Source organism: Oncorhynchus mykiss, chromosome 1, assembly GCF_013265735.2.
Source record: "Oncorhynchus mykiss isolate Arlee chromosome 1, USDA_OmykA_1.1, whole genome shotgun sequence".
Lineage (NCBI taxonomy): Eukaryota > Metazoa > Chordata > Actinopteri > Salmoniformes > Salmonidae > Oncorhynchus > Oncorhynchus mykiss.
Window position 1 is genome coordinate 62,322,866 of NC_048565.1, and position 16,504 is coordinate 62,339,369.

General features: G+C 42.1%; 1 protein-coding gene across 6 annotated transcripts in view; it reads right to left on the reverse strand.

The window, feature by feature from the left end:
- Positions 1-567: 567 nt before the first annotated feature.
- LOC110526460 (eukaryotic translation initiation factor 3 subunit A) overlaps positions 568-16,504 on the reverse strand; it is a 28,059-nt gene continuing 12,122 nt past the window's right edge. Inside the window, exons 8-23 of one of the 6 annotated variants that reach the window (XM_021607484.2) lie at positions 15,400-15,504; positions 15,132-15,230; positions 14,555-14,671; positions 14,013-14,198; positions 13,336-13,683; positions 10,948-11,052; positions 10,695-10,808; positions 6,573-6,695; positions 6,169-6,322; positions 4,918-5,117; positions 4,391-4,479; positions 4,273-4,290; positions 3,706-4,127; positions 3,315-3,465; positions 2,941-3,128; positions 568-2,644 (exon numbers count right to left, since the gene is read on the reverse strand). In XM_021607484.2, the coding sequence (XP_021463159.1) occupies positions 2,433-2,644; positions 2,941-3,128; positions 3,315-3,465; positions 3,706-4,127; positions 4,273-4,290; positions 4,391-4,479; positions 4,918-5,117; positions 6,169-6,322; positions 6,573-6,695; positions 10,695-10,808; positions 10,948-11,052; positions 13,336-13,683; positions 14,013-14,198; positions 14,555-14,671; positions 15,132-15,230; positions 15,400-15,504 (2,631 nt within the window). In that variant the 3' untranslated portion in view covers positions 568-2,432. Of the gene's footprint in view, positions 2,645-2,940; positions 3,129-3,302; positions 3,487-3,705; positions 4,128-4,272; positions 4,291-4,390; positions 4,480-4,917; positions 5,118-6,168; positions 6,323-6,572; positions 6,696-10,694; positions 10,809-10,947; positions 11,053-13,335; positions 13,684-14,012; positions 14,199-14,554; positions 14,672-15,131; positions 15,231-15,399; positions 15,505-16,504 lie in introns of all 6 variants that reach the window. The other 5 variants (XM_021607475.2, XM_021607460.2, XM_021607452.2 and 2 more) reach the window with 5 other exon arrangements.

Consider the following 16,504-nt stretch of genomic DNA (forward strand, 5'->3'; position numbering starts at 1 on the left):
TAAACCCTATCAGTCCCGAGATTCTAGCAAAAATCGACATTTCATTTATCTGACTTTCATTAATCCAGCTCTTATATTTGTCCTCACAGTGAATTGTTTTACCATTTCATTTTCAGGACAACCAGGGCTACAAAACGATTTGATTGTTGCATTCGTGACTTTTATTTAAAAAGGACCAAGTGTAAGAAAAACTCTACAAAGAACAAGCTATGCTCTAACCAACCCTTCAGGCCTCGAGCCTCAACAGAGAAATAAACTGTTGCCCAAAGTACTTTGTTAATAAAGGCTTTATCTATAAACATGCAATATGGTTGAATGATTTAAAATAGAACCAGACACTAGATATTGAGTGAGACCAATTATACCGAACAAAAATATAAAAGCAACATCAACAATTTCAAAGATTTTACTGAGTTACAGTTCATATAAGGAAATCAGACAATTGAAATATATTCATTAGGCCCTAATCTATGAATTTCACATGCCTGGGCATGAATTGCCCCACAGTGAATTGTTTTATCATTATATTTTCAGGACAACCAGGGCTACAAGTAGAACACAAAACAATTTGATAGTTGCATTCATGACTTTTATTGACAAATGCCAATTAAAAAACAAGGTCTGCCAAAGCAAAAGCCTGATAAAAATGAAGTCATATGAATGCTGTTAAGTACAGAAATGATTTGCTCACTGGGAAATTAATATCTAACTAGTCAGTGACAACTGTGTGGAGTTTGTGACAGCAACTAAACTGGACAGTTTTATCTCCATCTCTTCATGCAAAGACTCAATCATGGACACTCTTACTGACAGTTGTGGCTGCTTTGTATGATGTATTGTTGTCTACCTTCTTGCCCTCTGTGCTGTTGTTTGTGCCCAATAATGTTTGTACCATGTTTTGTGCTGCTACCATGTTGTGCTGCTGCCATGTTGTGTTGCTACCATGTTGTTGTCATAGGTCCCTCTTTAATTAGTGTTGTGGTGTCTCTCTTGTCATGTGTGTTTTGTCCTATATTTATATTTTTAATCCAAGCCCCCATCCCCACATGAGGCCTTTTAGTAGGCCATCATTGTAAACAATTTGTTCTTAACTGACTTGCCTAGTTAAGTAAAGGTTAAAAAAATAAAAAATAACTATGTGAGCTTATTACAGTATAATAGACACTATGTCCTGGGATTTCCTATGATCTATGTAGAAGAGCCTTACCTTCTAACGACTCTTGTGTAGCTTGTGAGCATCATAGATCAAAACATGTCACGTGCAAGTTTGTGAAAGTCTCAGCTTTTCAAAGATTGCTTTTAAATAGTTTGTAGCTTGAACCATTCTGACTCTACAGAGGTTTTTGTATAAAAGACCTGGCCCGGCCCTCGTCTCACAAACACCGCTCTAGTTCAGCCCCCATTAATCACAGACAAATGGTTTATCTACGGATCCAGAATAGACAAACAAAAACTGAACAAAAATATAAACGCAACATCAACAATTTCAAAGATTTTAACTGAGTTACAGTTCATATAAGGAAATCAGTCAATTTAAATAAATTCATTAGGCCCTAATCTATGGATTTCACATGCATGGGCAGGGGAGCAGACATGGGTGGGCCTGGGAAGGCATAGGCCCGCCCACAGGGGAGCCAGGCCCAGCCGATCAGAGTTAGTTCCTCCTCCTCAGACGATCCCACTGGTGAAGAAGCCGGAAGTGGAGGTCCTAGGCTGGCGTGGTTGCACGCAGTCTGTGGTTGTGGGGCTGGTTGGACGTACTGCCAAATTCTCTAAAACGACGTTGGATGCAGCTTACGGTAGAGAAATTAACATTCAATTCTCTGGCAACAGCTCTGTTGGACATTCCTGCAGTCAGCACGCCAATTGCACGCTCCTTCAAAACTTGAGATATCTGTGGCATTGTGTTGTGTGCACATTTTAAAAGTGTCCTTTGTCCCGAGGACAAGGTGCACCTATGTAATGATCATCCTGTTTAACCAGCTTCTTGATATGCTACACCTGTCAGGTGGATAGATTATTTTTGCAAAGGATAAATGCTCACTAAGAGGGATGTATTTGAGAGAAATAAACCTTTTGTGTATATGGAAAATGTGTGGGATTTTTTATTTCAGCTCATGAAACATGGGACCAACACTTTACATGTTGCGTTTATATTTTCGCTCAGTGTAGATACTCTTAAAAATGCACATCAAAATGGGAATCAACTACTTTTTAGGTTAAGAAGCAACTTTAACAAAATACATATTCAATGGCAATAGAGATAGTTGTTGATGAGATGACACATTTGATTTAACAATAAAACAGCTTTGCTATGCCAAAGTTTTCATCAGCTTATGAAAAGGTTAAACCACTAGGAGGCAGGTGACAATAAGGGGTACATTAGCCATTGCGGGGCCATTTTGAAGCAGATGCTTTGAGAAAGGGTGGACTCAGCGGCGGGCCACAGTGGTCCAGCCGTCATCGTCGGTCTCGTCGGTGGTCTTCTTAGGGCGACCAGCGTTCTCTTTGTCTTTCTCGGAGCGCCAGGAGCTCTTCTCTCCGTCCTCTTCACGCTCGCCCTCTCTGGGTCTGGGAGGAGTCGGACGTTCCTCTTTACGCTCCTCACGCTTGTCGTCACCTGCACGGCGCCAGGAGCTGCCTCCTGTGTGCACAGAACCCCGTCTTGTTAGGGGATGGCATCTTAACTCTTAAGTGTTGTTTAAAAATATCTCCTCCAGACTGGAAATACCACCACAGGACAGGAGTTACAGTGGTCTTGATTTTCATGGTATAGGCAATGAATGATATTATTGCTGCATTAACAGGTTGATGCTTGATACCGGTTGACGCTTGCAATAAATACAGAGCAAGTGGGGATACCTGCTGGCTAAATGGTTTAAAATGAAAGCTTTATAGCAAAACTTTAAACGTGTCTGCAGAGGACTGAGCTCATCTTACCTTCTTCAGGCTCTCTGCTGGGTGGGGGGCGGTCACGGTCATCTCTGCGATCAGGTCGCTCTCGACGGATAGGAGGGCGGTCCTCGCGGGCAGGCTCTTCCTGACGAACAGAGTCTCTCCAGCTTTTCTTTGGCGCCTCATCAGCACCTGGCCTTCTCCAGGCACCACCACCTCCACTACCCTCCTCCCTGAAAACAGAGGTCCCCCATTACTCCACAAAAAAACCTACACCTCGCCATAACACACATATGCTACTTTATTTTCACAATATCAGAGAAACCATCCACCCGTTTTGGGCCACTCCTGATCATATGGTATATGAGCCTCCATTATCACAGCAGTGACGTTTGTAGTCCACATACTGTGTGTCTGACCTGGGTGGGCGGCGCTCTGGGAAGCGTTCGCTCTCCTGTTTTTCCTCTCTCTCCTCCCTCTCGCCCTCTTCGTCCTCCTTGCGGCCACCACCTTCGCGGGGTGGACCCCAGCTCTCCTCGCGGGCCTTTTCCCTCTCACGCCAGCCACCACCTGAAGCAGACACCAGAGCAACTGCCCATGATCCAGCACAACGTGTGAAAAGAACTGGCAACAGTTGCCACTACACAAACATTTACTATTGGAAGTTCAATAAATAATTAACAGAATTACAGGAGAACAAGTATAAGGGCGCTTTCAACAACAACACACTTACTACACAAGACAAACATGCAACCACATTAATTCAATGATCCATATTTGGAACAGATTAAATGAAAAACGCATCCATACCGGGTCGGACAGCAGGCTTCCATGGCTTGTCGTCACGGGGCCCTCCCCTCTCGTCATCTCCTCCTCTCCTGGGGCCCCAGGTGTCATCATCAGCCCCGCGTCTGGGGCCCCTGGACTCATCCATGCCTCTGCGGGGGCCGTCATCAAAACCACGCCTGGGGCCATCATCGAAGCCTCTGCGGGGACCGCGGTCCTCGTCCCCTCCCCTTCTGGGACCACGGTCATCATCCCCAAAGGTTCTCCTTGGTGGACGGTCCTCATCCATGCCTCTGCGCAGGGGGCGGTCGTCATCCCCGAAGCCCCTGCGTGGGGGTCCACGGTCATCGTCTCCGCCACGGCGAGGGCCGTCTCCTCCTCTCCTGAAGGGTGGCTCTCGGTCTCTGTCCTCGCCGACATCCTCGCGGCCCTCGGCTCTCCAGTCCCTAGAGAGACAGAGCGAACGTACAGCACAGTTATAAGACAGATATGAGACAGACATGTCACTTTAACCAGTGAACACAAACATACAAAGTATTTTAAACCAGGTAAAATACTTAAAATTTGCAATCTGAATGAAATCCCACTCACTTAGCCTGTACGGTGACACTGTAGAGAATAATAGACCAGTTTTTGATCAGTGAACACAAAATGATTTTTAACCAGATGAAGAGCTTCAAAAGTACATTCTGAATGAAACCACACTCACTTATCAGGCACGGGGCGACGCCTCTCTGATTCAACCTCGGTGCGCCTCCTCCATCCTCCTCCTCCCTCCTCCTTCTCAGCGCCCCAGTCCTGGAGAGGAAAAGAGTGTCCAACACTGAGTGACGGGTTTCATTACCTTTACAACATAATTATGATCATTTTATCCTACTCAATATACCTTTATTAAGCTCATTTTCAAGTTAACAGGGTACTAAGTCGACAGGGTGAAGGACAACATTCATTTCGCATTCTACACCCAAAGTGCCTGTGCTTGTCGCTCTCAGATCGCCGGTGAAATAGAAGTGCATTTCATTTCATGTCGCTCTTTGAGCGATCAATGGAGGAGAATCATCACTGAGCAAACAAAACTTTTAAGTGACTTTGGGTCCATTAAAAGCGCAACATAAAACCCATGTATTAATATTAGATATTGATCTTAACACCCCTTTAAAAGTGAGTCATCTTTGACTCAACAGGCAAAGTGAGGCTGTGGGAAAGTGCTCTGGGAGGAGATGTGTAGTAGGCTACCTTCGCTTCTCCTCTGGGTTTCTCCTCGGACCTAGCAGGGGCCCTCATCTCCTCCTCCCTGCGGCGCTCGCGCTCCTCAATCTCCTGCTGCCGGGCGCGCTGCTTCCTCTCCTGCTCCTCCAGTTTGGCAAGGCGCTCCTGGTACACTGCCTCCTCTGCCTCGCGCGCCTCCTGCTCGATGCGCTCACGCTCCTCGCGCTCTGCAACAACACATGGATAATACGTAGAACACAGGACCACTGAAGACTTATGGGGCAAGCGTCACATTGGACACCTAGACAAACAAACTCCAACCAAAAACAACACTGGACCCAAAATCTAACCTACCTAAATCTGTGCGCATAACTCAAGTTTTTGCACACATCTTCAATTGACATCAATTAAACTATTCCACCAAGGCCTAAAACTAACACCTGCAAAATGCGGGCATATTTTGACATTGGAGGGTAAGACGTCTATTTCACCAGCCATGTTGGTGGCAGGTCAGGGCTACACAGTGAGAATGTTTTACTCGCATCTGTGACTAAAAATAGTCAAATATGATCACATTTATAGTAAAATAAATGCTGCAGTAGCTGTTTTCAAAGTATTTCCGCTGTTTTGTTCCATAGCTGGAAAATTAATCGCACAAAGTCAAAGAACTACGAATCCTATATAGCCTATTCCACCTCGTGATGCAACACCGCCAAGCTTGGGGCTGTGTGCACGTGAAGAGCTGAGTGAAATAATCATTTTTAGAAGCGTTGCACACAGGCATAAAAGTGGGTCTAATTTACTTGATACGAAAGCCTACTTTGTCCTTCTGTTTCTGGATATTTACATTGTTTTGTTCACAAGCTAGGTTGTTTTTCAAAATTTTAGTTTAAAAAGGTAACGCTTCTACTAGTCAGACTCAATCTCACAGGCAAACATGACGAGTCCTTCAAGTGGCTGGTAAACATTTTTGCATCATCTGTGATATTTTGGTTAAAAGTAAAAAATTAAACAATATACCACATTACTTCTTACTAGTAATACATTTGTGTTAGAAACATTATAAAACATTCTCATCTGTTAATTTTGTGTTTTGTTTGTGTGATTTTAGCGAAAAAATGATATTTTGGCTGGTAAAAAAATCAGACTCGCTGGTAGATTGCCCTGTATTCCACCCTTTAAGAAAAACTCAGAGGATCTAGATCTAGATCTACGTTAATTTGACAGTCATTCTATATATCAAGTCATCTCTGGACCTGAGCGGTAACTCTGAGGTACCTTTCTTGAGCTGCTCCTCGTGGATGCGCTGGGCCTCCTCCTCCTTATTGCGGTAGAAGGTGTTGCGACGGTCCTCCTTGCGGTGGATCTTCCTCTCCTCTCGACGCTTCGTCCTCTCCTCCACCAGGCGCTCCTGGAACTGTTTCAGTTTTTCCTTGGAAGGTAAAGAGCAAAGACACTTTAGGCCACACGCATTCAACTCATAACATTCTTACTGAGGTGTATTCTGAATATGATGAAAAAGAACTCCGGCAAAATAACTCGTGGTGGAACACCCTTGACACTGGTATTACTTTTGTTTGGTTATTCCTGCTTTCTTAGTAGCGATTGATAATAGCTCTTTAATGTCATTGCCAATGGGCGTATATAATCTGTGGTTTCATGCACGTTCAAATGGCGTTTACCTCGTAGATGAAGCTGCGAGCATCGGTTATTTTGCCCACAAAGTTCTCCTTGTCCTCCATCATTCTGGACATCCTCTGTTTGTGCTCCAAGGCCTTCTCACGCTCCACCTTCATGTTGCTGATCTACAACACAAAACACATGGACCATAATAGATTTTTTTAATTACACAAAAAACATGGACCAGTCAGCCTGACATCACTAGAGTGCTCAGTTCATGCATCCCATCTATGATGGCTTTAGGGCTGACACGATTTAGTCGACTGGTCGATTTGATAGATAGTCTGTCAGTCGACCGAGATTTCTTTAGTCGAGCAGTTGCTAAAAGAAATTGATTCGCACCTGTCTGAGATGACTGATCCATTGTGGAGGCCATGGGGATGGCACAGTCCATCAGTCTAAGACATGTGATACTGAAATTGTATATGGTTACATTACATAAGAACAATGGTGCAACACTAAAACAATAAAAATATGATTATTTTATAACAAAATGCGCCCTCCGGCGTTGGATAGTGGTCACTTTCCACGGTTCAGAAATACATCAGTGGGCTGTTGAATTGAGGCCCTTTTCCTTGACCATGTTGCTATGTGCATAATAGCAAAGTTAACCAGCATATTGGTATTGAGAACAATGCAGCAGCAGCAGAATGAGGAGATGTGAAAACTTGCCATTGCCTTCTTGTCTACGAAAAGTGAAGAGAGGAAACCAACTTAATTAGATCTATAATCAACAGCCTAACTGTTAAAGGTGCCTGGCTTTATGAATCATCAATATATCTACAGAAATTATACAGATCCTGCTTTCGTTGCCTGTTTGTTTGCTTAATAGCCTACTGATTCCATAAGCCAAAAACGTCACGCAACGACATTTCAAGTAAACAATTTCATCATTTAAAAAAATATATTTAAAAAAAATGTACACTGGTATTATTTATAAATTGTGGTTTACACTGCTCCAAATTGTCAGAAATATTATATTTATAATAATAACGCTCCTTTTTCTTCATCTACTTCTTATTGTTATTACTATTATGATCATAAGTAATGTCATTATCATTAGTAGGTTTAGTATAGCAGCCTTGTGTAACCACCATTGAGCTGCAGGCCTAAGAATGTATCCAGTTTAGTCTTAATACCGTAACTTACTTTAGCCTATATTTCAATGCTTATATAGGCTTCTGCAGCAATCAATAAGTCATAAGTCATTTATGTCATCACAAAGCATAGGAGTCATTCATGATTTGAAATGCAATCAAGCATTTTTTTTAAAACTAAGTGAGCCTTGAATAATTAGCTTAAACAATAAATAAATCGTTCCATTTCGGAAATTGCATTCATGAATGAATGCAACTGTTTTTGGTCTTTGCTGTAATAAAAGGCTTAGCGAAACGGTCAGAGAAATTATATTGTAATCTATACAGCACCTGTTTGGCACAAATAATATGCACACAGCGCTTGCTCCTTATCTTCTTTTTCTTGGTCTTCAATATTTTCCACAATTAGATCAATTTATTCCACACATCTGACTTTCCCTTTACCTCCTTAGCAACCAGTAAGCATTCCCCCGTTTCAAGTTTATTTGTCAGGTCCTCTGCATTCATTTTGCTCTTACATGTGTTACGGTGTTCTGAGTTTGTTATAACCAATTTGATTATGATACGCAATAGGTTTTACTGGGGAGGTTGGGTAATGTAATTATGTACACAAGCACAAAACATCACATCTGTAATTTTTGTCCCGTCCAAATCTGCCATGTCAGTCATTCCAGGCGGAATAGTCTTTGATAATATTAGTCCCGTGCTAATCAACATCCCTGTGTTTTGGGAGAAATGCCTGAGTTTGACAGACGTTGCTCGCGGTTTAAACAAAAAAACAATAACTGATTCGATAAATGTGCATAAGCTATATTTGAATGGTCTACATGTAGCCCATCAACTTTCACAGTGAAGGCTTTTGTTTTATATCTTTTGTGCATAGGAATGGAATATTGCCAAATGCATCAGTAAAACATTTTGAGGCTATTTAACCTGTTGAGTGTAGGGGGCAGTATTTTGATGTTTGGATGAAAAATGTACTCAAATGAAACGGCCTATTTCTCAGGCCCAGAAAATGCATATAATTGTCAGATTATGATAGAAAACACTCTAACGTTTCCAAAACTGTCAAAATATTGTCTGTGAGTATAACAGAACTGATATTGCAGGCGAAAACCGGAGGAAAATCCAACCAGGAAGTGCTGTTTTTCCTGAAACCTCTCTGTTCCATTGCATGCCTTCCATCCATTTAAAGGGATATCAACCAGATTCCTTTCTCTATGGCTTCCACATGGTGTGAACAGTCTTTAGACATAGTTTCAGGCTTTTATTCTGAAAAATGAGCGAGAACGATCACATCGCTTCAAGTGGACGGCTGGGTGCCAGCAGAGTTTTGCATGCGCAACAGCTTGGAGCAGACATTTTCTCTCTCTCTCCTATTGAAAAAGCTACGGTCCGGTTGAAATATGATCGATTATTTATTGTAAAAACAACCTGAGGATTGATTATAAAAAACGTTTGACATGTTTCTACGAACTTTACGGATACTATTTGGAATTTTCGTCTGCCCTGTCTTGACCGCTTGAGCCTGTGTATTTCTGAACATAAAGCACCAACCAAATGGAGGTATTTTGTATATAAAAAGAATCCATGGAACAAAAGGAACATTTATTGTGTAACTGGGAGTCTCGTGAGTGCAAACATCCGAAGGTCATCAAAGGTAAGCAAGTCATTTTATTGCTTTTCTGACTTTCGTGACCAATCTACTTGGCTGCTAGTTGTTTGTAATATTTTGTCTACTGAGAGAGATGTCCTTACATAAACGTTTGGTATGCTTTCGCCGAAAAGCTTTTTTGAAATCTGACACACCAGGTGGATTAACAACAAGCTAAGCTGTGTTTTGCAGTATTGCACTTGTGATTTCATGAAAATTAAATATTTTTTGTGATGTAATTTGAATTTGGCGCTCTGCAATTTAGCGGATGTTGACGAAAATGATCCCGGTAACGGGATGGATGCATCAAGAAGTTAATGCAACCCTTGCTGTTAATAGATCACAAAGCAGCATACAACTGACCTAAATGCTTGGAAATGATAAGTTAACTTTCTCATCCGTAGCCTTAAAACACATCTCAAGTGTAATTGCACTGTTTAGCTCATACCTGAAGGCTGGGGGGGGGGGGGGCATTTAGGACGTACTGCGGATCGCTAAAATATCCTAATGATTATGACCACACTTCCTCAATTAAAATGTTATGGCGACACTATACCAAAGACAGTTTGATGTGGTTTAGAAACTTCGGAAGCAAGCTCGAGTTATCAGTGTTATCATCACGCCTAGAATAAAAGCCTCCAAGCTTCAGTCATAATTGTCAATTTACATAACAAATAATCATAATTACAGGGGGCAGTTTGGAAAAAACGTATCCCGTCCGAATCATCCTCCGGAATAGCGGGCATTCTAGAGTAATAATTACATTAACCAACATTCTCTAGTAATATTAGTCCCATGTGAATAAGTATTTGGTCACATGCATGTGATTCATACATGTGTCATGTAAAGACAGCAAGGGTTGAGGGAATAGGGAATGTTTTTCCTACATTTCGATAACTTCTCAGTCAGAAATGGCTGTAATTATGTTGCAGGCTCAGCAACACGGAGAGCGCGATAAACACTGTTGATGTTCTGTGGTGGTCGCTGCAGCAGGGAGGAGAGAAAGACAACGGGTGCTAGTCACACGGTCATTCGTGGTCCTTTTTTTTTTTTATAAACACAGCGCAGCAAGTCTGAGCCCGGCCAAGCACAATCAAATCAATTGCTGGTCGGACTCCCTCTAGTCATTTGTGTGTCTTAATTATTGAATAAAAGAGTGTGATTAAAGCATCAGACAAGCTCAGTGAATATAGTCGATATGATTAAAACACATAAGATGTGTCAGTATATGGAAAAATACACGTTTTAAGAACAGATAACTCCAGTTCGACCAAGATTTTTTTTTTTGGGGGGGGGGGGGGGGGGGTCGGGGACAGCCCTAGATGGCTTAGGATTTACAAAGACACAGACACTGAAGAAATATATTGCCATACCCTCTCCTCCTCTTGGAGCTCCCATAACTCCATGTCTTTGACACGCTGCTCCTCATAGGCCTTCTTGATCAAAGGGATCTCCTCCAGACGTTTGGCACGCTCAAAGTAGTCAATCTGCAAGGACCAGTCCACACAAACAATGTTGAGTGAGTCATTTCACCCCCTAGTAGAGGTCTTTATGTATCACCTGTTTGTGTAACAGGCAAGACAGAAAACATGGAATCGCCTAATTTGCTGAAAATTCTGTCTTCACCTTTTTCTCCTGGTTCTTCAGGCGGTCTTGAAGTTCTCGCTTCTCCTTCTCCAGCTGCTCTACCTGCTTGGACATGATGAAGTCAGGGTCCAGGTCCTCAAGGTTCTGTACAGAGGGTGGTTAAGAGTTAATTTCATCATTGTACATCCACAATTATTTTCCAAAACCCATTCTAGATTGTATCTACATTCCAGGTTTACACTTATGGTACTGATACAAGTATGACCCATTGGGAAAAAACTTCTTTGACATAGAATTAGAATACTAGAATGAACAGTAACCTTCTTATGATGGCATAAAGGTCAGCCATTTTGGTCACGGAGTTGGGCAACGATGGTTTTCCAGATGTGTTTATATAGTGTAAAATAATTAATTTGAAGAATTTACCTGCACTGTATGTTTGTTAGATAGCAAGCCAGCTTGAGAGGACTGATTCCATTCATTTGTCAAATTAACTGCCAATAAGCCAACATTCCATTCAAACAATTATGTCAACATGATAGGATTTAGTCAATTGATGATAGGATTTAGACTAGCTGTAAATGCAACTTATATGGTATCATATACACTGAACAAAAATATAAACGCAACATGTAAAGTGTTGGTCCCATGTTTCATGAGCTGAAATAAAAGATTCCAGAAATGTTCCATATGCACAAGCTTGTTTCGCTCAAATATTGCACACAAATTTGTTTACACCTGTGTTAGTGAGCATTTTGGGATGCTCTGGATCAATGTGTTCCAGTTCCTGCCAATATCCAGCAACTTCGCACAGCCATTGAAGATGAGTGAGACAACATTCCACAGGCCACAATCAACAGCCTCATCAACTCTATGCGAAGGAGATGTGTCGCGCTGCATGAGGCAAATAGTGGTCACACCAGATACGGACTGGTTTTCTGATCAATACTTTTTTTCCTTTAAAAAAAAAAAAGGTATCTGTGACCAACAGATGCATATGTGTCTTCCCAGTCATGGGGGGCTGTGCTCACTAGCATGGATGCAGATTAGGGCCTAAGGAATTTATTTCAATTGACTGATTTCCTTATATGAACTGTAGAATCTTTGAAATTGTTGCATGCTGCATTTATATTTTTGTTCAGCATAATAGCACTCACAGCTTTCCAAGAAAACTAAATCTGAGACATTTATGATCGGTTACATATAGAGGCTATTTAAACAGAAAATCGGTATAAAAGCAGTATTGTACTTTCCTAATATTGAGTTGCACACCCCCCTTTTCCCCCTCAGAACAGTCTCAATTCATCAGGGCATGGACTCTACAAGATGTCGAAAGCGTTCCACAGGGATGCTGGCCTATGTTGACTCCATGGCTTCCCACAGTTGTGTCAAGTTGGTTGGATGTCCTTTGGGTGGTGGACCATTCTCAATACACACGGGAAACTGCGGACGGTTAAAAACCCAGCAGCGTTGCTGTTCATGACACAAACCAGTGCGCCTGGCACCTGCTACCGTACCCCGTTCAAAGGCACTTCAATCTTTTGTCTTGCCCTTTCATCCTCTCAATGGCATACACACAATCCATGTCAAAATCCATGTCAACACACAATCCATGTCATAATCCATGTCAAGGCTTCAAAATCCTTCTTTAACCTGTCTCCTTCCCTTCATCTACACTGATTATAGTGGATATAACAAAGTGACATCAATAAGGGATCCTAGCCTTCACCTGGATTCACCTGGTCAGTCTGTGTCATGGAAAGAACAGTTGTCCTTAATGTTATGTACACTCAGGGTATTTATAACTATATGACAATATTTAAGGTTGACAACTCCATTACATAACATGCCTTACTTTTATTTTCCTGCATAAGTCAAATCTGGATTATGCCTCTACTGCCCTTCATTTCAATTAGACTGGTTTGGATATCTCCCTGACCAATATGGCTGCCATTGTCACCCCATTCAGGACCTTCGAGGGTTTAAAACATAGCCCGTCTAGTAATCCAAAGATGCACTATGCAGAAATCTCTCCTCCATTTCCTAGTTGCTGAAATTCTAATAGTTTACCTAATTTCTGTTTATATGACAAAAAAAGCAAGTAGAGTCGAGAATCATTGTACCATCTATACCGCTGTGAAATATATTTTCCATAACCTAAAATATTGTGCTTTTAGCTGATGTACAAAACCAAAAGTAAAAGACACAAAAACGAAACTTAATGGAAGCAGAGCACACATAGAACAGATCTACCGATTCTTAAGACTTGCTTTCAATGAAAATTACAGATCTATAACGCACATTTCTATGTGAATTTGGTCCAGTCAATCAAAAAGTTACATATTGCAGCTTTAATAGGATCACTAGGGTTAATATGTTTGATCAGTGGCATAATGTACAGCGTATTTGAGCTTATGTGTAGTTTACCTCTATATCGAAGTATTTGAATGCCTTGGCTCCCAGCTCTGTCTTCTTGATCTGCTCCAGCCGCTCGCGCACCGTCTTCTTCTTGATCTGCTCGTGCTCCTGCATGATGCGCTCCTTCTCGCGTTCCTTGGCCTCCTGGCGCAGGCGCTCCTCTTCCGCTTTGCGCACCTTCTGCAGCTCCGCCTCGCGTTGTTCCAACTCCTCCTTCTCCCGCTGGATGTTGAGGTTCTCTAGGCGCTCCTTGCGCTCCTCGATGGTCTGCCGGCGAGCCAGGATGCGCTGGTGCTCCTTGCGGCCATTCTTCAGGTAGGCAGTGATGGCCAGATGGCTTTGCTCCTCACGCTCTTGCTGGAAATGGCAGACAAGAGGGTAGAAGAGTGAGAGACAGGGACAGGTTTGTTTGAGCGAGAATGAAATGGAGCAATAGAGATTGTGCATGAATGGGGGTTTCATGCGGTATCAATGTGAATTGGTGCTGTATTTGTATGTATATGCATGGAACAATACATACAATATTGGCCCTAAATACCATAGAATAATTTATGGAATGTGCATCGGGGATGATAGAAAAGCACGTCTTGATAATAGATCAGGGAGGACAGCGACATTGTCGACTTGACGTTTTTAGTGCTTGTAATCCATATCCAAATGCTATCTCGACAGGGGGCTGTGCTCACCAGCATGGATGCAGGCTTTATGACCTGGATCGCCTTGGCCAAGGAGGACGACATGGCTGTCAGCTGGTTCCGGATCTGCGCTGAGGGCATGTTCTGCAGGAACGGCCCCACAGGAGAGTCCTCTTTGGTTGAGTAGTTCAGGTCTGAACCAAAGCTCAGGTTTCGAGTGGTGTGGTCAATTCGAACCTAGAACAGACGTTTTAAAAATGTTTTTCACGTGTACCATTCTCACTGCAGGCTGCTGAGGGGAGAACGGCTCATGATAATAACACCTGGAAACCATGTGTTTGATGTATTTGATACAATTCCTCGGCAGTCATTAACACATGCCCGTTCTCCCCAACTTAGGTGCCACCAACCTCCTGTGACCATTCTGTGTAATATAAACAGAAGTGTTCATCTTTTAGTTGTGGAAATACTGATTGAATTCAAAGTGTATCGGTATGAAGACACAAAAACGGATTAAGTTGAAAAGTCCACATTGTATGATTTTGTACAGAGAATCTCATTGTTTCAGGCAAAATCCATGTCCAGTACTCTACCTGCAGATCGCAGTGTCGGGCAGCATCCACAATGGAGCGCTCCAACTGGAAGGCATCCACAAATGGAACCAGGGAGGCCAGACGGCTGAACTCAATGCTCTGATAAATTTGCGCCACCTAATATCCCAATTGAATAAACCGTGTTCAGTGATTAGCTCATAGGACCACAACTTACAACCAATACATGACATGTGTTACAAAGCATTTTGTTACAGTGACAACATGCATTACACACTATAGCGGGGATGGGCAACATCTTGAGGCTCGAAGGCCATATTAGGACTGCTTTTTTTGGGGGGACCATTTTGTTAGTCAAAACCAATTTGTGGGCTGGAAAAAGAGCAGTTAATTTAAAATACATAGAAAGTATGTAGAAGTTTAATCGTCTCGCGGGCCTCCTGGTGCCCGTCCCTGCACTATAGAGTTACAACAAGGACAACAGACATGGTTAATAACAAAGTTCAATTACATTTTATTTGATTAGTTATGGTTTGACACATTTTCGTGACGTTTAACTACGAGTGAGATTAACAGACCATCAAGTATAAAGGGCTAAGACAAATGAGCAATAAGTCACCTGCTGCAGCAGCCGGAGGATGGTGTTACTCTGCAGGTGGGGAACGTACTGCTGGAGGTCCGCCTCTTTCTCCGACTGGTCTCTCACCCAGTTCAACACCTAACAGGAAGAAGGGTAAATTAATCAGCCGTGTAACAAATAGCTGTCGTTTTTAGAGGAATTGTGTGTATGCATTGTACATTGTGTATTGTTTTTTTTGTACAGTTGCAAGTCATATTGCCCAATGTCGCGGCACTATAGCTTTTCTGAATCTGAATTCAAGTGTTACCTTTGCTACTCTTCCGCTCAGCTTCAGTGGGTGGAAGTCCATCTCCAGCCAATTGTACAGCTCCTTCACCTCAGGTACAATGTACTGCAGCAAATTGAACCTCACCTGAAGGTAAACATAACACACACATAGCACTCAGTGAACAACCCCCGACAAAAGCAACAGCAGTTGGTTAACGTGTTTGTTTTCATTTTCAATTATGTAGTAAACAAACATATCTGTACGTGTTGTTCACAAGACTAAAACAAGTCTAGCACTAAAATACAAACTCCTAACATTGTCTGACATATCGGACATTCTGTCAACTGCCTCTTATACCCAGGCTGCTCACAATTATTTTTATTCCCCCCCCACCTTTATTTAACCAGGTAGGCTAGTTGAGAACAAGTTCTCATTTGCAACTGCAACCTGGCCAAGATAAAGCATAGCAGTGTGAACAGACAGCACAGTTACACATGGAGTAAACAATTAACAAGTCAATTTATTTTATTTTTTTTTTATTTTACCTTTATTTAACCAGGTAGGCAAGTTGAGAACAAGTTCTCATTTACAATTGCGACCTGGCCAAGATAAAGCAAAGCAGTTCGACAGATACAACAACACAGAGTTACACATGGAGTAAAACAAACATACAGTCAATAATAAAGTATAAACAAGTCTATATACAATGTGAGCAAATGAGGTGAGAAGGGAGGTAAAGGCAAAAAAGGCCTTGGTGGCAAGGTAAATACAATATAGCAAGTAAAACACTGGAATGGTAGTTTTGCAATGGAAGAATGTGCAAAGTAGAAATAAAAATAATGGGGTGCAAAGGAGCAAAATAAATAAATTAATTAAATACAGTTGGGAAAGAGGTAGTTGATAGGGCTAAATTATAGGTGGGCTATGTACAGGTGCAGTAATCTGTGAGCTGCTCTGACAGTTGGTGCTTAAAGCTAGTGAGGGAGATAAGTGTTTCCAGTTTCAGAGATTTTTGTAGTTCGTTCCAGTCATTGGCAGCAGAGAACTGGAAAGAGAGGCGGCCAAAGAAAGAATTGGTTTTGGGGGTGACTAGAGAGATATACCTGCTGGAGCGTGTGCTACAGGTGGGAGATGCTATGGTGAC